General features: G+C 37.9%; 2 protein-coding genes across 3 annotated transcripts in view; one reads left to right on the forward strand and one right to left on the reverse strand.

The window, feature by feature from the left end:
• LOC122415254 (uncharacterized) overlaps positions 1-21,422 on the reverse strand; it is a 179,796-nt gene that overhangs the window by 76,301 nt on the left and 82,073 nt on the right. The window lies entirely within an intron of this gene.
• LOC122415145 (tRNA dimethylallyltransferase) overlaps positions 4,535-21,422 on the forward strand; it is an 86,197-nt gene continuing 69,309 nt past the window's right edge. The window contains exons 1-3 of one of the 2 annotated variants that reach the window (XM_043427039.1): positions 4,535-4,684; positions 19,409-19,546; positions 20,766-21,226. In XM_043427039.1, the coding sequence (XP_043282974.1) occupies positions 4,562-4,684; positions 19,409-19,546; positions 20,766-21,226 (722 nt within the window). In that variant the 5' untranslated portion in view covers positions 4,535-4,561. The remainder of the gene's footprint in view (positions 4,685-19,408; positions 19,547-20,765; positions 21,227-21,422) is intronic. The other variant, XM_043427040.1, reaches the window with a different exon arrangement.

A 21,422-nucleotide genomic window follows, 5' to 3' on the forward strand; every position in this document is an offset into this window, starting at 1 on the left:
ATTTGCTGAATAAATCGTGAAATAAAAGAAAAACAAAAGAATAATAAAGAAGCAAAAGGTGAAACAAAAGAAGATTTCTAAGAGGTTTTATAAGAGAAAACAAACGAAAAATAGATAAAAATAAATTCCCTTCGATAAGAAACAAAATTACGAGAACGTTTTAGGATCGAACTCGTTGCATAAATGAATAGAGAAATAGTGAAGAAAACGACACTTGCGGTGATATTGCGGTGTTGAAATTCGTAATAATAAACGATATGCTCGATTGGCGATATAAACAAACGTATAGAATCTCTTATTTTTTCATGAAAAACAATTCAGAAAATAGAGAGTGCATGCGAAAGAAATGAAAACATGTCTTTTGTTTCGCCTGTAGAAAAAAAAAAGGTGGCTTCGCTGCATCTTTGGGACAAAGAAACAAAAATAATAACCGTAGAGACTTAGCCGCTTTAACGGGAGGTTGAATTGTCCGGAATAAAAATGAAGAAGAAAAAACCTCCGTAACAATTATTATCGAGGACACATATTATTCTGAATCATTCAAAAATTGCTACACTCGTCAAAAAACAATGATAAAATTCTCTGAAAACAAATTGACGCACAGAAATTTATAAAGAATAAAAAATATTGTATGAAAAAAAAAAATGAATGTACTTAATCGACAACGTTGCATTTGAATCCGGATTAATTTAAACCGACCCGCGATCCATTGTACCTACTTGAGATAGAGCAATACAAGATTGATCAAAAAAATATTGAAAAAACTAAAAAAAAAAAAAAGAAAAAGAAAAAAAAACAATAACAAAAACAAAAGATAATGAAATGAGCTACTCTGTTCAAGGAAAAAGTAAATACTTTCTCCGCGTCGAGGCTTTGTCTTTGAAAAAAAAAAAATCTTCACACATTACACAGACACACGTTACACGTCTGTAAACAAAAATATTAACGATATAAAATGAAATCTGCGCTTAGAGCCAACGAAGAAAAGAAATAGAAAAAAAGAAAGCGGTGATATAAACGAAATGGTGGCACATTTAATGATTTATTTTTCTTTTCAACCTAACGATAAAGGATTTATTGTAATATTTAATATTATACGCAGGAGAGAAGAGCTCGTATCTATTTGTACGCTGCAAACGTTTATTAAGGCTAACCGTTAAGAATATATATATTATATATACATTTGTAAGTCTCTACAACTTGCGATCCTTTATCAATTTGTAGTATTGATATAATACATACTTCTCGCCCACGTTTTGCACGATTGTAGAAAACTTAAAAGAGAATGAAGAAAGAAAACGACACCAAAATGGAAAAAAAAAAAACAAAACAAAACAAAACAAAAGCGAAGAAAGAAACAATAAAAATGGTAAAAATCGGGCAACAGAAGCAAAATGTCGACGGAATTTTTCGAGAAATGCCAAACAAGCGTACTACGTTTTTGTTCCTTTGGACGAGTGTTTTCTTTTGTATGAGCGAGCCAAAATAAGGACGAAAAACGAGAGATCGACCCTTCGTAAATGCGAGTGTGTCTGTGCGCGTGCGCGTGTGCGAGCGAATGAGAGAAAGAGAACGGGTGAAAGTTACGTTAGAAAGTGAGGGGAAGAAAAGCGAAAAATTAGGAAAGAAATTGACAAGTGCTGGTTGAACACCACGATTCACTATCACTATTAAATCCGAGAAAGAACGATTCCAAGCAAGAATAAAACGATTGTGTACTTAAACCGTTGGCCTGTTGAACACTTTGATATTTTTTTTTACACCGATGCACGAAAAATTTCAAGTGTCCGATAGCTGTTTCAGAGTCCGCACCGGATTCACTATGAATCGAGACGTTTTTTTCAATTTTACACGTAAATTTACAGAAAACTGCCTATCAAAGAAACCAACATTTCTCGCATTTTGTTCTGCGTCGGATGTTTTGACACGGAAAAAACGTTTTGATTCTTTCTAACGAATGTGTATAACAAGAGCCCTCTGACGGACTTCGTAACACCCGTCAACAGTGCTCCCGTAGATAACATGCTCGAGACTCGAGATGTTTTTTTTAGGCGCTAATAAGCATTACAGATTAAAGAATAAAAATACAAGTACTGTTGAAAAATTGGAGTGACTGCGAGGTGAATTGGATCATCGCTCGCTGCACGGTTTTGGTTCGAGTCACATCTCGAGGTGAGTCGGAAGTGGGCGTAAATTCGTCGGCCGGATTCACGACGACGCCAACTTGCGAATCATTCCTCAATTTCTCTTGTTTATACGCATCTATACGTGTATGTATAGTCATACAAATAAATACATAAACGTGTATTTGGGGACGAATATATCTATATTATATATATTTGTGAACAAAAATATGTATATTTGGCAAGGTTTGCGAGCGCTGCGCGCTCGGAGGTGTGTGTTTGAGGTTATGTGCGTTCGTCTTCACTTTTGCGAGCTCGTTGTGAAAGGAAACGCCGCATATGGAACTTCGAAACAGCTCATTTCGAGATCCATTTTGATAAGCATCCCAACATTTTCACTGTAAGGAACACGCGTCTTTTTTTTAACTAACAGATATTCAGGAATTTCCCTATCGTTTTATCGTGATGAAAAAAATGGAGAAAAACACGAAAATTTTCTCAACTTTTCTTTCTCCGCTTCGACGTTTTTCTTTAGATTTATTACATTTAAAAGAAATAATAGAGGGTCTGAAAGTTCCTTGACATTTATATTTCCAAGTATCTTATTATATTAATAAAAACACTGTAATATCTGAAAATCGTCGTTTCATTCTTCCCGTGCCATGAGATTTTTTTTTTCAACTTTTTCACAATCCCTACCGTTTCTATTTTGGAAAATTTTTCGGGCAACCTCGCTGTCAATTACGATAACGAATTATTCAAGTGGTAAGTACAAAAAAAAACGAAAGTCGGCATTATTACGACTCGAATTTAATGCTAATTTAAATGATATCGAGTCAGTGAAGGAGTGATTGACAACGAATAATCGAGGGGGACGAGAAGGTTCGTATAAATTTCGATGAATTATTCATAAGTTTGATTATAAAAGTACGATGATTCACTTTTGTTTCATACGGGACCGAATTATTAATGAATTTTTAACGGCTGGAAAGAATTACGAGTTCGTTGGAACCGTGCGTCTATGTTCATTAGAGATAATTATTGTAATTATTTTTTTTCTCTTTTCTTAATTTTATTTCTCTCGATGCCGGAAGTAATTTCGAGCCAGACCTTCCCGCCACGGCGTGGGAAAGCCATAAAAAATATGTTAAAACACGTCGTGGTGATAAGAAAATAAACGACACCGATAAATTAGCAGTTCGGGCGAGTTTTTTTTTCTCTGGTTTTTTCTATCCCAACTCTTCTCGACTATCGCCCAGCGAGTTAGAAAAATATTTCGCTATCGAACCTCTCAATAACGCACGAAATTTAAGGTCCGTCCGTCGCTTTTGTAAAACTCAAAAAATCGCCTCTCCGCTATCATTTTACATTCGAGGAGGGTCCATTTTTTCCCATTAATCACGACTTTTCTTCCACTCTGAACCTATAGACTTAGGTTAGCCACGTAAAATTGACAGCGCGAAGACTACGCTTGAACGAAAACTTTTAGAGCCAAAATGAATAGTTTTTTTGTTTTCGAATTACAATTCTGACACTGTCGTTTCCTAAGCACTGGAAAAGCGAATCCGGGTTTCAATGATTCAATACGCAAAATAACAAAGAATAAAGAATATAAAGTCGCCCACTATTCCTCGAAAATTCTCGAACCCTGGTTTTAGCCCTGAACATATTTCATGCTGAAACTGTGGTCAGTTCACATCAATTTTCCGTACGTTACGGTTTTTCTGTATTCTTCAAAAAATGTTATCACCGAAAGTCCATTCATCCCATTATCTTACGGGAGTTTAACTCTTTTCATCGGATTAATTTTCTGTAAATAGCGACCACTTAATTAAACTTCACAAGTCAGGGGAAACCGGCCAAAATCTTGAGTCATTGAGTATAGAGAGATACGTTGCACGTTTTCACTTGCCTTGTCAAACTTTTTCTTCTTCATATTTGGTATCAAGACGCCGCCGCGTCTCTAAATCTAGTAACGCAAGTGTCTATACATTTTTTTTCCCACTTTTATTTACATATGTTGAATTTTTGACGTCAAATGGGAGAAAAGAACAAAGTGTTGCCTGTGGAACGTATGACATCGTCAAATCAACAACCAAAGTCGTACGGATAGAAGAAAACGCAATAATATTGGCTACGTTATTGTTTTGGTTTCATCTGTTGCCATCGAAATCGAAAAGTAAAAGTAAATAAAGCGTTATTTGAGAGAACTCGATGTAAACAATGAAGGATTCGTTCAAATCGTAGCTGTGCCGTATTTTATTGCTTGGTGTCTCACTCCATCAACGCTTTGTGGCAGCATTTGTCCTACTCGCGCGCTCACGTCGTGCGTTCCAAACAGTAGGAACGATCGTAGCGCCAGGCATGAAAGTGAGAGCGCATGCGCCTACCCCGTCTCTTCGTCTCTCGCTGACAGTAATGGTGGAACGTTTTGCACGATGGTAATGCCGCGTGTGCCTATTCTCGTGATTCTCGGTGCAACTGGCTCGGGAAAATCGCGTTTGGGAATCGAGCTTGCCCAGCGATTTTCCGGCGAGGTTATATCCGCTGACAGCATGCAAGTAACTAACTTTTTTTTCATCTTTCTAACATTATTTCGTCGACGAACGGAAAGTTTTATTCGTCTCGTGCGTATATACACAGCTGTGTGTCTACACAGATATACTAACCCGTGCTCGCAGGTCGCTTAGCCTGACTTCAGAACCTAACTTGACATATCTTTATTCAGTTTTTTGAATACATACTAGAAATATTCGACTATGGGACCTTCGATATATTGTCTTATATTTGAGTTTTTTATCGCGAGGAATTTTATTTTCAACGAATATTCAAGGCTATCGAAGTTCTTGATAACGTGAGACGTTAATTTATCGAAACTTCGTGTGGAACATAACTACGATGGATTAGAAAATGCAAAATTTTGGTCTGTTCTATTAAATTTGGGATTGCCGACCGTGAGAGGAGGTGCATCCAGCAAGTTTGCAACGGACACATGCGATTTTTAGCCTCGGGCTCGTTTTGAGGTTAAAGCCGTACGCGGACAGTTGACAACCTCGTGTTTGATATAACGGGAAATTCAGAATCGTCTTACAAATGAAATTTCGTTTTCTGATCTTTTGTCGTGTAGTTTTATTTATTTGGTATCGAATTACCAGCTATTATTCGTTGTCATCAGTGAGTTGAGACGATTGGAACACTTCTCGCATAAGCTAGATCGAAATTAATCGTATTGCATACCAGTTCGATTCGAAACGTGGTGGCCAAGTCGTTTCGTCATTTTAGAGAGTACACTTCACAATAATGACAATTTGCAGAAAAATTCACTTGTCAATGCAAAACTTCGCGGTGCCACGTCAAGTTTTTTTTTTTTTTTTCGAAATTATCCGTACGTTTTCAGACCGATTTTTCCAACCCCTGTGTAATTTGTTTCTCAAGGAATTCTTCAATTCTACCGATCATCAAAATCGAATCCCGTCGTTTTATATCGAATTGATTGTTTACTGCGGCAAGTCGGTATTAATTAAGGGGACAACTCACTTCATCGACTAATTGCTGTCCATCATAATCAATACTTTGTTGGCTGAAAAAAATTTTCACAGTTTTGGTTCAATCTCATCGCAGTAGAACCCGATTCAAAAAATTTTGCTCTATTTCAACTCAAGTGGGATGCTGAAAGCTGCTGCGTGTTTTTTTTTAATCACACCAGTTTATTAGAATATTATAAGCCCGTTTATGCGATTGAGCGATCCTCAATAATTTGTGAGTTAAATTAAATTATAATAATGTTATTGAAAAAATGAAATTCAATCTACTCGCACGTGGTGTACTCGAAACCGTTCCACGATCTATGGTTAAATGGGCTTTTCGTGGCGTAAAAATTCTGACGTATGCTCGACGTCAAGTTGAAAAAAAGATTTTTAAGGTTCATTGAAAACCTGACGTAGGGGCATTCTAAATTGATTGCACTCTCGTACGTTCGTTTAAGCTTGTCGTTATGGGAATATCGAATACTCGTAGAGTTTGCAAAATTTTAGTCGGTTACTTTAGACCGGAAGTTACGAGTCCAATTCCTTTTCCCGGTAGAGCAATTAGCTGGGAATCGAAGTGATGCAATAACTAGGGGCACAATGTATTGAAACGTTCTTAGCCTCAGCCTCGAGCTATACCGGGATTTCGCTCTAAATATCATTGTAGCCACGTGCGGATACCTCCCACGCTCGTCTCGACCCAAAAAAAGATTTGGCATCCGGAAAATCGACGACATTCCAAAAACCATTCCTCGTTTTTTTTCTCATTGAAAATTATTATTTTATCAAGCTTTGTATAATCATTTTGCACGCTTTTTCTTTTCAATTCATATCAAAGTTGGATCAACTTTCTTTCTTTACACTGCAAATTGCATTTTCGACTCTCTGGTTTCCCTTTGTTGTTTAGTTTATCTAAAAAACATTAAAAGCTTTTTCAATCATGGACTTTATCGCTTTTTTTTTACTCGTCTCGTCCACTTTTTATTATTTTTTTTTGTTCAACCCTTAAAATATAATACAATTTTTTTAAATATGGGACTTGCGGCACTCCCTGTTGGGAGTTTGAAACTTCTAGTGGAGAGCCCATCGTTATTGTTTGAAACTGCAAGATGGCGTGTAATCTGAGATCGACGACCAGTCGAGAAAAATCAATTGTGGGTTCGGGAGGGAATAAAAAATATCACGAATTTTCAATTTTTCGTAATTTTGAAATATTTTGAAAACATTTTCAACAATAATTATGTAATGATGTATAATTAAATACGAAAAATTTTGCGTGTCATTTTATCGGATGAAACTCGCACTTCAGATGTTACAATAAATATACTTTTATGCAACGGTCAAAAATTCAACCATTCCCACCTGAAAGATGATACTGACAAAACGGTTTGATTTTTTTTTTTTTTTTTAACTGAAAACTATGATTTCGTCATAATTTTTTGTAAAAAGAAAAGTCATATTTTTTCTGCGTTTTTATAAATATTAAATTGCCCAAATAAAATAAAATCGTCATGGTCGTTGTCTTAAGAGTTGAAAATACGCTGTGGTATTTTTATTTTATTTTATTTTTAAAGTTTTTCAACTATTCATTGACTTCCAAAGTGAGTGGGATGAATTACACCCCCAATGACCGTTACGTCACAATTCGGTGATGGGACTATCAAGGATTAATTATTAATTATCATCCACGTATATAATTTTGTTGGTCCTCGCATCGTTCCTCGTCATTTTTCACATTTTTTCGATCTATTGCGATTAAATAAAACAATAATTAAAACAATTCGTATCCAACTTGACGAAATTTGCGACAGTTTGATTGATCGCCATCGGTTCCTCGCAAACGAAACGTGACTCGTTTGATTAAACGTTCGGGAAAAAAAGATGATGAAAAAAAAAAAATTTGAAGTAAATTAAAGAAGTGGACGTAAAACCGTTCGTACACGTGACTCACTCGAAACGTGATGAGGTTCCCCAATGGAAAATAGTTTTCGTGACACTTTCGTGAGGTGCATTAAAATTCGGGGTTTTTTTTTGTTTTTTGTTTTTTTATTGTCCTTTTTCTTTTATTGCTTGCCTCGAGTATACGTGAAAAAAAAAAGCAAAAGTTATGAGTTCGTTTATTTCGGGAAACATGCAGTTGGAATGACCAGTTGGTTGTTCGCTCAATACGAAGATCGAAAGAGTGCTGGATCATTGAAACATTTACTTTATTTGAAGAGTTTTACTAACTACCATTATTTCAGCTCCCGCTTTAATTCTCCAAGTTCTCAAAGAGTTTATATATGTATACAGAGAGTGAAAGCTCATAAAATATTTCGAAGGATGATTGTTTGGTGACGAGCTTGTCATGAAAACTCTGGCATAAAGCGGAGTTTAAATATGACAGTAAAAAAAGTGATGTTCTCACGTGCTCTTATTTCGTATCAGAATCGAATGCGGAGGGCTCGTAAAACATTCCATAATATGTTTGTTTTGCCAATATTTCTTCTCCTTATTTTTTGTTCCTCCGGGTCCAGGAACGCTCGTCATTCATGGTAAGCGGAGCGAAGGAGAGAAAAAAATCGAGCAACCTGCAAGGCTTTAAAGTTCCTTCACCCCGATGACGCCAACGTATATTTTCACATATAACTATACAACGTAAACGATATAGCTAATATATCGTAAGTACAAGCTCACGCGGTCGCGGGCCGCGCGTGTTAAATCCACGAAGGTTGACCTTGACTCGTGGCATAACCTCACGTACGTTGATCTCCTGTGATAACATTCGTTCGGTTTTCCGCTCCCCTCCTTCACCGATCTCCCTCCCACTCTGCCTCACTTTTTGGCTTCTTCCGCGAGAGCGTTTCTCGTAATGTATACACATGCCGTCGACATCGTCGTCGGATGACCTCGAATCGTTTCAAACGCTTTTTTTCATGCCCCGTGAGATACAAGTCGATGGCGATCACGATCCGCCCACGCGCTTTATCGTTATGAGACTATACAGACTCGAATTTTAAATGCCACCAATGACGACACCTCATTGTATCGATAATCATGATAATTATGAGATCCGGAGCCCATTGAGAAATTGGATGATGACCGAAACTACGAGAAAATGAAAAAAAAAAAAGAAAAAGGGGGGGATTAAACGCTTTTCTTATTGTGAGGTCGATTCACATTTTCTGTGGCTTAGAAGTGTAAAAAACGGGATGTTGAATAATTTTTTTGTTTGACAGCAATTTTAATTTATTTGAATAAATTAATGAAACTTTGGGGTGAACTGATTCATCCAAATCGATCAACCAAATAAAAGTTCGATTTTTCATTGCTTCGGATTAAAAGTTGATCCGTCTTTCGCATAGATCGTTCATGTCAATGTCAACGATAAGTTTGTCTATCGGCAAAATCTTCAAACCTAATTATCAACTTTCATTATTCCATTGAAACTGCTGTAACTTCGAGTCTTCTAATCTCGTAAAGAATTAATCGTAATCGCGGTTGAGCGGTTCTCAATCGAAAAATGGCCAAACCTTTTTTAAACAGATAGTTTCACGTGTATGAAGATTCATATTCAAAACGATAAATTATCTGAATACTTTTTACAACGATGGATTAAAAGAAGAGTGAATTTTGACAAAAATTATAAATAAAATGTAATCACAACCGGCGGTATTGCTGAATGATAATAAATTGCAAAATCAACGACGCTGAAGTTTCCAACGTTGGAGTCCAACGAAATGAACGAAAAAAACGTTTGTAATTCACCAATTTTTTATTTCACGAATCGTTGGTGCAGCTTGAAAAACTACGAAATGCAAATTTGGCAGGGAACAAAATAGGAGAATTACTGGAATTATTGGAGAGTTTTTTTCGATCATTTCGTTGGACTTCAACGTTGGAAACTTCAGCGTCATCAAAATCATTGATATCGATCGCGTGAGGTTCACGCTGAATTGAGGTATTCGCTGGACATTCAATGAATATTATCTATAAATAAGGAATTTCCATGAATAATGCAAGTGAGAATATCAATTTATGTGCTAATCGTTTAGACATCGAAATCGGGCGTATTATCGAACGAACAATTACCGAGGAGGAGTTTTTTTTCATCGCGAATTCTTGGCCCTCGCGCTGCCCTCTCGCTTTGGCGGACATCGGAAATCCTGACCTCGCAACCGCTGTATACATATATCTTGGAGCAATTCACTCGAGTTTTTCTGTGGAGGAGCATTTGAGATATCCGCTCCGGTGGCCCTTTTGCTGGCGCATCCGGCCACCAAACGATACGTTAATAACTAACATTAAAACGTAACGTTTCTCCTCGTAAAGTATTTTCACATTATCATTGTTACCGTTGCGTTGTTGTTGTCGTTTAAACTTTTATTATTTCGTTACTCTCTTTCTCGTAATGTTTATTATCCGACGTACATTATGCTTCGACTGTCCAAGTTCCCAAACGGATTGTGTCTCAGTGATCGATTCAAACATCTTGAAAAACTGAAGGAATATTTCAGTCCGCTTTCAGTGTAGTTCGAGCAACAACAACAACGACGACAACGAAATAATTGAGAATCGAGAGGAATTCCGAGTGTGTGTGCGTCTCCCCGGTGCGCGGAGGGGGAATTATGCATGCGTCGAATTTAACGCGCATACACGCCAAGTCGACTAGTCCCCGTATAACTATATCGTCCGTTTGTACCCGTTATTGCACCGAGGAATTTATCCCGTGTACTCCGAGACTCGACAAGCTTCTATCGCTCTCTCCCTCCTCTTCCTTCTCGATGTTCCCTACGCGAGTGCATATGTACGATGATCGTGTACGGCTGCGACCACAAGCGGCACTCGCGAAACAAATCGAAGCTAAACCGGTCACCGAACCCGCTTTTCAAGACCTCACCCGTACAAAAACCTCACGCCATCGGTGCAGCAGTCTTACCGCACAGTCTGATCTCCGAGTATGAAGTTCACGTGCTGAAGGTGAACCCGTACGACGTATACGAGGAAGAATCCACCTGTGTGCCGCTCTTGTCCCTTCTCCTTCTCTCCTTCATCACCGATACCACAACCTCCTCCGCTTATTTTCCACCTTCTCCTCCTCCTCGTTGCTTTGGTCATGCGATCCCCTCGGGGACACTCTTTTTACCCTCGTACGGCTACTTTTCTCTCGATCTGTACTCGCGTTACCGAACCTTCCCATTTCATCGAGCAAAACCGGCCATCCGGTCTCGACCAACCTTCAAACTTCCTTTCCGGACTATCGAACAAACGCGTGCATCATTTTTCCACTTTGGACCGAAGCCCCAATTTTCTTCAGGAGTTTTGCTACGCTCTTTTTACCCGTCTCTTTATTTATTCGTCATTGTTATTGTCGTTATTTGATTCGAGTTATCGGGCGGTAGCATACGCCGCGGCGAGTGTCAAAAAATCAAACTAAAATCCCTTCCTAACGCATTTTCTCGCGAATATATAACGCGAATACAAATAATATGAAATAGTGTTATTTTATGACGCTGAAGTTTCCAACGTTGGAGTCCAACGAAATGGTCTAAAAAAACTCTCAAATAATTCCAGTAAATCTCCAATTTTGTTCTCTGCCGAATTTCCAATTCGTCATATTTCAAGCCACATCAATAATTCGTGAAATAAAAAAATAATGAATTATAAATATTATTTTCGTTCATTTCGTTCAACTCCAACATTGCAAACTTCAGCGTCGTGTTATTTTACTAGCCGATCCCCCGGCTGTGCTCTCCGTTTTCGGACACCAGATTTTCCTCGTCAACATACGAAGTAGCTTGCGTACGCCATGACACCTTTACGCCGCTCGCAAACATCATTTTATCACAAATTGTACACACATTCGTCACAACCGAAGAGACCTGAGCCGCATTTACACAAATTCGCTGCTCGCCACGAAATTTATTTATTATATTCATATTTACTAGGTGTAGTTATACTTTACTACGGGAGGCGCCACCATCGATTTTTAATTGGTCAAGTGAGCTCGTTGAAGCAACACTTTTGCCGAATGCGATCAACGAAGTATTTTATTGTCTCAATTTAATTGAAGTTTTTGCGGATGCTTCTACTGAATGAGTCGTTGAGGATAAACATCACTGTACTTTTTCAACGGTTGTCGAACGTACATTGGAGAATGATAAAGAAACTCGATTCTCCTTGGTATCGTTGAAAAAATGACAGCAATTTAAGGAGTTTCGGTACAGAAGTCTAAATATTAAGAAATTGATGAAATTTGGTGATAATGTTGTTCAACATCAAGTGCGAAAACACAAATTTTTTCAAAATTTTCTTCTACCTAGATATCGAGTAATTACGCATTAAAGCAGATTTCTTATGCCCGGAATATATACCTATATATATGGAAACGTTATGCTTATACACGTGAACTTTAGTGATCAATTACTCGATAACTGTGTAGAAGAAAAATCTTAAAAAATTTGTGTTGTTAAATTTGGCACTAAAGAATATGTTCATCAAATTTTATAAAATTCTGAACTTTTTGAAATTTTTTATGATTTTAACATGGTTTAGCATGACAACATTGTATTGCCTGTACCGAAACTCCTTAAATGACGAATCGAAATACTATTGCTCTTCCTGGAGATACATTTATGAGTAGGATTTGCGAAGACCCAAAACCCTTAACGTTTCAAATCTTCGTAGCTCAACGGGGAATTCAGGAACGGAGGTTTAGCGGGGGGCGGTTTCTATCATGGCTTTCGTAGACTTTGAATAATATGAAAGATTATTGGAAGATTGAACGTTGACATCAAAATGACTGTAATCTCATTACTTTTTCACACTATAAGCTTCAATAAAACAAAAACCTCTAAAAACAACGTCTTTTTCAAACGCTTCGATATTTGTTTCATCGATGGCACGATGAACCAATCGGAAAAAAATCGAGTGACTCTTGGTCCATCATCTTCGATGAAGCTGAAGTTTGCAACGTTGGAGTCTAACGAAATGATATTAAAAAAACTCTCGAATAATTCCACTAAATCCCCAATTTTGTTTTCTGTCGCAATTGCAATTCGTTATTTTTCAACCCACATCAATGATTCGTGAAGTAAAAAAATGATTAGTTATAAATATTTTTTTCGTTCATTTCGTTGGACTCCAACGTTGCAAACTTTAGCGTCATCTTCTTCGACCCCGAGCAGAAACGAAGTTTGCTTTGAACCAAATCCATTCGCAGTTAGATGAGAAAATTTGAGAGATGCAACATTTTTTGCTTTGAGTAGCAAATGATTCGGTTTAAATATTTCCCATAGACGAATCGACCCAATCACACCGGAAGCCAAGTGATTCAGTTCGAACTGCGGTACTGTCTTTTGCTTACGCATACTTTTTAGTCGCTTCAGCGAATGTTTGAACGATGATCGTCCTAACGAATAAATGGGTTTGTCTATTTCGATGATAATTTATTGCCTCGGCACGGATTTGTTTAGTTGCATCGAAGCTTCGTTGGTTAGACCAACATTTGTTTCAGCATTTCCAAACGATTCTATTCCAAAAGTTTGAGAGCAGTAGAAAGTATTTAGAACAACAAAATTCGATGTCATGACATCGAATCATCCATTTATAGGAATTACTACTTGTTTATAATTCTCCACATACAGTGTTTGTCATGTTCAATTTTTTCCAATCTTTAATAGTAGCTTTTCAAACGATGCTGAAGTTTCCAACGTTGGAGTCCAACGAAATGATCTAAAAAACTGTCCAATAATTCCAGTAATTCTCCAATTCATTTCCTGTCGAATTTGTACTTTGTATTTTTTCAATCTACAAAATTATTATTCGTGAAATAAAAAACTGATGGATAAATCATTTTATTTTCATTCATTTCGTTGGACTCCAACGTTGGAAACTTCAGCGTCGTGCTTTTCAAACCGTATATTATTACACGCACAATTGAAATGCTTGTTCAAGTGGACGTTGCAATTATAGTTTGCTCAACACTGATACGGTCATCTCATCAATATGTTTTAACAAATTTAACCATAACGCACTTTGGTACTTTTTTCTCAGTGGCACAGTGGATATTATGCAGATTTCGAGATCGCTGAACGGATGCATTAGTAACAAGAACCAATGGAAAGAGAAAAAAGCAAGTAATTCAAAATAAAAATGAACAAGTTCATTTCACTTGACTCGTTGGCTTCACGAGGGAGGGAACAAACGTTATTTTTGGCTCAAATGATTTTTTTATTCTTTAGCCAGGAATTCGGTGAGGTATAAAATTCCACCGGATGACGTAGCACTAGTTTTTGGAAAAACGACTTGGGGGTTCTGGGTTTCTCTTCCCCTCGCATCCGCCTTTCGAAAAATCAAGACAGATTCCAGCCTGCCGAATGCTCGCGTTCACTCGACGAGTCAACCGATTTTTTCTCATCAAGTTTTGAATTTTTCTGCTGCCTCGTCCAGCAACGTCCTCGAGGACGGACGAAAAGAAATAATAAAATGAAGATATCCTCTTTCCCATTTGCCTCGATCGACTGCGTGAAAAGTCTTGTAAACGCGCACTCGCGAGAGATCCTTGTAACCATTCGAAGGTACGGAGCGCGATGAATAGACGCGGTGAGCGAGTACCCCAGGGGAATCGTCGTGTTACATGAATTCTTCGGTAATAGCTCTCTCGACGGGAGAGAACAAAACCTGAATATCTATACGTATGCGCGTTATAACGAACCGAGATCGCGAGTTAGACAGTTATGTACAAATATATGTGTATTTATATAAATTCAAACGAAATGTATATAAAGGTGTACTAAAGTAATTGAAAGACGTGAGCTCTCGCGCGAGTCACTGTAAAAGGCAAGTCGTCGAGCGAGAGTGCATTTCGAAACGCACACAGCAAACAATCCCACCGAGGATGCAGGTACATTCGTTAGAAAATCGTTTAAATAATGTCTGCACAACATTTTTTACTCTCCATATTTATATGTATACTCGTATATACGTGTGTCAGGCTGTTGCAAAAGCGAAGAATTCACTTGAGACCAGTCGTCTCAACTGTGAGATCGGATTAAGTGTCATAACATTGGAATTTATTGAATCACTGCACCCAACGATGATGTCCATTGTTTGTTTCATCGCATGCTCGCATTTTTTAACAATTTTTTTCTTCGACCAAAAAGTAGATGCGCCCTCGAAGCGTTTTCTGGGAATGCAGCTTTTCGTGTGGAAAATTATTGCAAATTTTTATGGAGATATCCAAAAATTGGAATGTCAAAAGCGTTTTTTTCTTCTGAATTGGACTTCTCGATCCTTTTGACAGCAAATGAAGAATTCAGTGACTAGAGCGTCCCAATAACTAAGGCTAATTCCAGTGGAAAAACTTGGTTCTTCACTCCGTTCACAATCATATCAAACTCTTTCGTCGAAAGTGAATAAAACGAATTTTCCTCGAGTGTGATCTCAACGTCAAATTTCAAGTTATTTTCTTCTTCTGATTCCGTTTACGTAACCGGAAAATTGACTGTCATTCGCTCAACAGCGTTTTGCGGAGTTCGTTTTGATCTCGTTCATTTCAAGCAGTATGCTTTCCGATGGTTTTTTCCTATTAGCTGCAGTTTGCGTCTAACGAAACTGAAAATTCGTAGGTTGAATCGTCCGTTTGCGGAACACCCGCCATTGAATGAACAAAATCATGAAAAATGAGTAATCTCGTTTAAGAACGAGCTGAAGTATGGTATTTATTTTTTTCTCAAGTTTCTACAATGTTCACAACAGCTTTGTGTTGTACTCTGGCGAAGTGCACTTGACACTGCGCATTAAAAAAATAAAACATTTAAGCGAGTTCTTTTTTCGGTAAATCGCGATAGCAGACCCGGTCTCGAATGTTTCCCATCAGGCGATTTGCTATCAATCAAAGAATTACGATTAACGAAAAGTTTCAATTAATATAAGAATAAAATCGTCCAATCTTCAAATTTAACCACTATTTATTTGTGTAATTATTAAAAATTCATCAAATTCGCGAGTGTTCATATATACAGGGTCACATTTCCTAACGCTTCCCAGTGAATGAACCCAGGAATTCCTCACCTCATTGAATAAATGACTGATGAATAATTAAAAACATTATTAATATGTTTCTATTGTTATTTTCATGTTAATATCTATTACAACATGTATTTTTGCATCAATGTTAATTACTCCTTATCAATGAAAATAAATAAATACAATGTTGTCATGCTAAAGCATGCTAAAAACATAAAAAATTTCAAAATGATCAGAATTTTATAATATTTGGTGAACATGTTCTTTAGTGCCAAATTTGACAATACACATTTTTAAAGATTTTTCTTCTGTACAGTTATCGAGTAATTGATAACTAAAGTTCACGTGACAAATTTGATAAATTTATAATTATTTAGACTTTTGTACCATGCATCGTTAAACACGAGTTCATTCAATGGGTAGTTCTTCACTTTGCATTGAATATTTTCAAACGAAAAGTCGAGATTTTTCCTTGCCAACAATTGGAGATTTCTGAGTGACGATAATCGACAGCAACGATTATTGTCACTCTAATTATTCTTTGATCGCACAATAAATTTTTGAAATTTTCTCTCCTTTGCGGAGGCAGTAGAAGGTATCAAAGTTTAACGACTCTGTACATTGAGACGTTACGTATATTTGTATGAATTTATGTGAGACGCTCATTCGCATCGAGCGTGACAACGACGACACGAGGTAAATGAGAAAGTAACCCCATTAAAAAGGATATCTCGCATAGGCTCGCGGACACTGCAGCTCTCCGGGACAGATTTCTCTCTCTTCCTCGATCGTTTCACTCGCTTCGAGGATCCGACACGTGTTTGATCCATTTTAATTCGAGCTAAGTTGAGGTGTTGGTCGCTGCATATTCGGAGCAGATTTTTTCATAACGATAATAATTCCCCAAATTTTGGTTCAGTTTTACCGTAGTTCGCGTAGGAGCACTTATGTGGGTTCAGTTTACGCGAAGCGTTGACGTCAAACAATCAGCACCATCCGATTCTAATTATGCCAAGTTTTTTCATTGGAGGAGGCAAACTCCGGGTTGTCCGTTCCGGATAATGATTCATGGATGAAAGTTCGCTGTTCGTCACTCACTTGGTGTGCCGATAGAAAATGTTTCGCTACAACTTATTGGACGTTCGTGCATCTTGCACATTTATTTTTGCAAGTACTCAATGATTTATTCTCTAAATAATAGAACATTCAGTCTTCGGGGTTCGAGATCTTTGGCCTTAAAATCTGAAGACTTTGGCCCAGTGGAGATTCGCGCTTTTCGTATGGAGGCTGAACGCCACGGTGGCGTTAAGAAGACGTGACTTCCCGTCGTAAAAACCAATGTCAACTGTTGCTGGAATGCAACGAGAACGAAATTGGAATGAGCACGTGTTCCGTAAAATTAAATTTTCCAATATCCACTCGCATGTTGAATCCTCGCATCGATGCTTCAACTAACCCATGGAACTAAAAAATCAAGCGGCTCGACTAAAACTCACGAATCGGATACTCTGCATTTTCGATACGTCGTTAGAAATGGAATGTCGACAGGAGTCCGAGCAAAAACCTTCGCTGGATCGGAGTCAATGGCCCAAACGCTTAACCTCCCATTACAGCATTCTTTTCACGCGTTATGTATTTGTGGTTTGTCATATTAGCACTCGTTTAGTATGATATTAGTTAGGCGTCGATTATTATGATGACGAGAAACATTTCGGCGATGGTCAAGCACGAAGTAAAAGATCGAGCTTCAATCTTTTTCTCTGTTTCTCGCTATTTTATCTTTTCGTTTTTTCCCCCTTTCGCCACTCTCTAATCTCAAAGCCTTTTTTTTCACTTTCCTGTTCGTCGATCAAAGTGACGGAAGTGGGCGAGTTTTGGCCGGATGTTGCGGCTCACAAATTGTAATCCCAGGCCTCGTCTATCATTCCTTCATAGTATCATGTTAACGTACGATTCTCTTATAAACTGCTACATGTGTTGATGCATAATTAAAATTGCCATCTCGTATCGTTCGATCAGCACGTGTTCCGCAACAGATCTCATTACGATTGAAATGAATCGGGCTTTTTGGCCGATTAGAAATTCACGGTCGATTGACCGGAAGTTGTTATTCAACTTTTCGTGCCGATAAACAGCTGTGCTTTTTTTTCGAGTTGATCATCGTGTTTCCTGGATGTTTTGGAGGGCTGGCAAGTTCTGGAATTTCTCGCATGGGGAGGGTGAAAATTTGTGAGAGTGTTGGAGTTGTCGAGCTTTTGAACTTTCAAGTTGAACGCTTCTGGCAAACTTTCGTCTCGAGTGACTTTTCTTTTCGTCCTTCGTTTCCTCTCGATTGGGAGAAATTTATTGGAACGTCAAACCGAGTGTGAGCCTAGGCAAGACGGACAGAGAGAAAGAAAGAGAGAGAGAGAGAGAGAGAGAGAGAGAGAGAGAGAGAGAGAGAGAGAGAGAGAGAGAGTAAAAGAGAAAGTGCTTCGAGTTTATTTTGAGATTCTCCCTTGGTAAAATTCTGGAGAAGGGAAGTGAAGAGACACGATGAGGCAGGGTCGTTACTTCCGGCTCTAAAACGCTCTCGGCTAATTCTATCGTCTTTCAAATACGCATACACTTCATTTAACTGCGTGTCTTTATGTTCTTGGCGACGAAACGCCTCTGGAATTAAAAGCACGCACTATTTCCTTATAGATAATACAACCCTCCGAGAATAATTAACCCTCGACTCCTATTTGCTTCATCTCCTTTTAAGGCCATGCCAACAATATTCTCACGTCTCTCTCTCCCCCCCCCCCCCCGCCCTGCTCGCTCTCGCGCTCTCTCACTTTCCATCACAGAGTCGTTCCTTCTCTCAAAACTTGTCCACTTCCGCTCAGCTGACGGAATTGCCAATGACCATTTACCATGTGCCGTTACGGTCTTCCTCATCAATATGGGTCAAACTCATCCAAACATCTTCGTCGTTCTCGAAAAAACGTTTCATGAATCTATCAATTAGTCACTTTTCATAGCAACTATTTATCCTGCTTGTGCTAGTCGCTTTTTCGTGTATTTTATAAATTATTTAAAATTGCTCAGTTCCCATAACAGACATTTTTAATCGCTCCGCTCGAAGACGAAAAACGAGGAGAGATTGACATTATTTATCTGCTTTTTCTTCCGAGCTTGTAGTGGATAAAAACACATACATAAAAAGTGTTTTTTATTTCATTTATGCAGCAAAGAAATAGCCGAACGTGTGGCTACTTGGCAATTGGTAAATGGGCAACTACTTGACCATTCAACTGAAAGTCAAAAAATCGTAACGAATAAATTGTATCTGTTGCTTCAACAGAATCAATCAAATTTTCGTTTAAGCCAACGAATCGCATTTTCTTTGCCACGATTTTTCGATCTTACAAAAGTTTCGTTGAACCAGCAAATGTTTTTTTTTTGGTAAGCTGGTTAGTGAATTACAAAATCCCTATAATAGTTAAGCTCTCCACTTATGCAATTGCAATCAAAACTGGAGAAAAATTTTTTATTTTAGTTAAAATTCGTCGTCACATCATTTGTAATAATAAATTCCCTCACACAAATCTCGTCGTCCAGAGAATAAACGAAAAGTAAATAAATGTTTGTATTGATTCATCATGAACGTAAGTGAACGAAAGTATGCTCACGAACGATTTTTTAAATTCTTTTTTTTTTTATTTTTTTTTTTTTTTATTTACGAGGTCTGAAGCTAATTTTCGTCGATGTTGAAATGTTTTGCAGGTTTACAAAGGACTCGATATATTGACTGCGAAAGTAACTCCTGAGGAAAGATCGATGGCCCCTCATCACATGTTGGACGAGGTCGATCCTCTGGTCGAATATTGCGTCATCGATTTCAGAAACAAAGCCCTCCGAATTGTATCCTTTAAATCTGCTTATTGCTAGTGCCTTTTCGTCTTACAGCAGTATCTTCGATTCACGCTTTAAAATAAAGATGATTATTGTACGAGTAGAATTTTTGCTTGGGGACTCGTCAATACGTCGTCGATCGTAATGCTCATCAATTAATTAAAGCCTAAGTTTCCATTGATATCCTTTATTTATTTAAGAAACAAGACAATGGGGAACCTTTTCGGAGTCCATGTCGACTCCTAATTTTTCGTACAATCATGATTCCAAACTTTTGCATGATTTCCCGCGTTTCCACTTTCTCATCCGTTGGCTCATATGAAAAACATGGTGAACCTGTACTCAATTGTAAAATAATTCCACAATTAGTGTCCAGTTCAATTTTCAAAACATGAAATTACTCCGGAGCTCCTTAATTGAATTAAATGGCATGACAATTTTACTCACACCATTGCAAATCGTTTTATTCAGAGTAAATAAATATAGTTTCGGCGAGCCTCGGGCAAGCAGACTGTATTGGGTGTGTTGAAAAATAAATATTCACAGTTTTGTTGACTTCGCTGTCAGAATTCGTTGTGAAGGAGCTTTGATTTTTCACTTGATTTTTTCATCGCTCTTCGAGTCAAGTCACGTTTGAGCATTAATTTATCGATATTATTATTATTATCTTCCTTTGAATCTTTCGCGAATACATATAATTATCATAATTTCTTTGCCTCGGGAAAAACATGGACACAGTGATTATTTATCAATCAATCAATCAATCGATCGATCTCTCTTGTCGCTTTCTCTACATCTTTTGCCCCAACTCTCTTTTTTTACTCACTCGAAAAAAATCGTTATTATATTTGACTTGTTAACTTAATTTGAAGCCAATCTTTGACTTTTCTCACAATTTTTCGTTCCCTTTGATTGGACACTGATTTTAAGGAGCAGCTTAAAAATTTATCAATTTCAACAGCCCCAATGAAATAATCGTGATTAATTTGTCTCGTGAAAAGTTTCATAGACATGGCAATTGTCATTCGTTGATTATCAAACGCTGCCGAATTTAGTGTGCTTCGATAGTACCCTTTGCACATTAATTCGCTTCTCTTCATGTTCGTGCACCTTTTTGTCCCTCTCCGATCTGATTTTTGCCTCGTCTTGCACTTGACAGAAATTTCGCTTCGGTATCGCTTTGTTGCTCCTCTTCGTAGTAAGTGGCCAAGTTCCTCAATCGATTTAGATGAACGATTTAGTGTCGAGGCGGAAGATGCCAATCATCGTGGGAGGCACGAACTACTACATCGAGTCACTGCTGTGGCAGATACTCGTTGAGGATCCGAAAGAGTCTGGGAACAAGTTTGATACGAGAAACTCGACGATTAAGATATCGCCGCGGCCGCCGCCGTCCCCGTGTCGTGACGAATCGTTAACCTCCGTTGTACTCAATGAGCGCGTCAAAGACCACGCGAAGCTCGAGAACAATGAAAACGAAGACACGGATCTTGATGAAATTGCTGCCAAACGTTCCAGAATCGATCACTCCGCGGATCCCCAAATTCTTGATCCTTTTTTCGTCTCCTACAAAAAAATGACCTATGACACGGATGAATTTACCAACGAACAATTGCATCAAAAACTCACTGAAGTCGATCCAGATATGGCCAAGAGATTGCATCCGAATAATCGAAGAAAAATAATCAGGTCAGTCAAGTATTTTCAACAATCTTTTTATTTCGTTTGTTTTACTATACAATCTCAGTTTCCACAATGATCATGAATTTATTGAGATCACTTATGTTTGACTATCTCCTGCCCGCAACTTCGCCTGCGTAAAATTACTACTACGCATCCCTCTTCACACCCTTAAGGAAACTCCTGTGCTGCATGCTAGTCAAAT

The sequence above is a fragment of the Venturia canescens genome, chromosome 8, assembly GCF_019457755.1.
Source record: "Venturia canescens isolate UGA chromosome 8, ASM1945775v1, whole genome shotgun sequence".
Lineage (NCBI taxonomy): Eukaryota > Metazoa > Arthropoda > Insecta > Hymenoptera > Ichneumonidae > Venturia > Venturia canescens.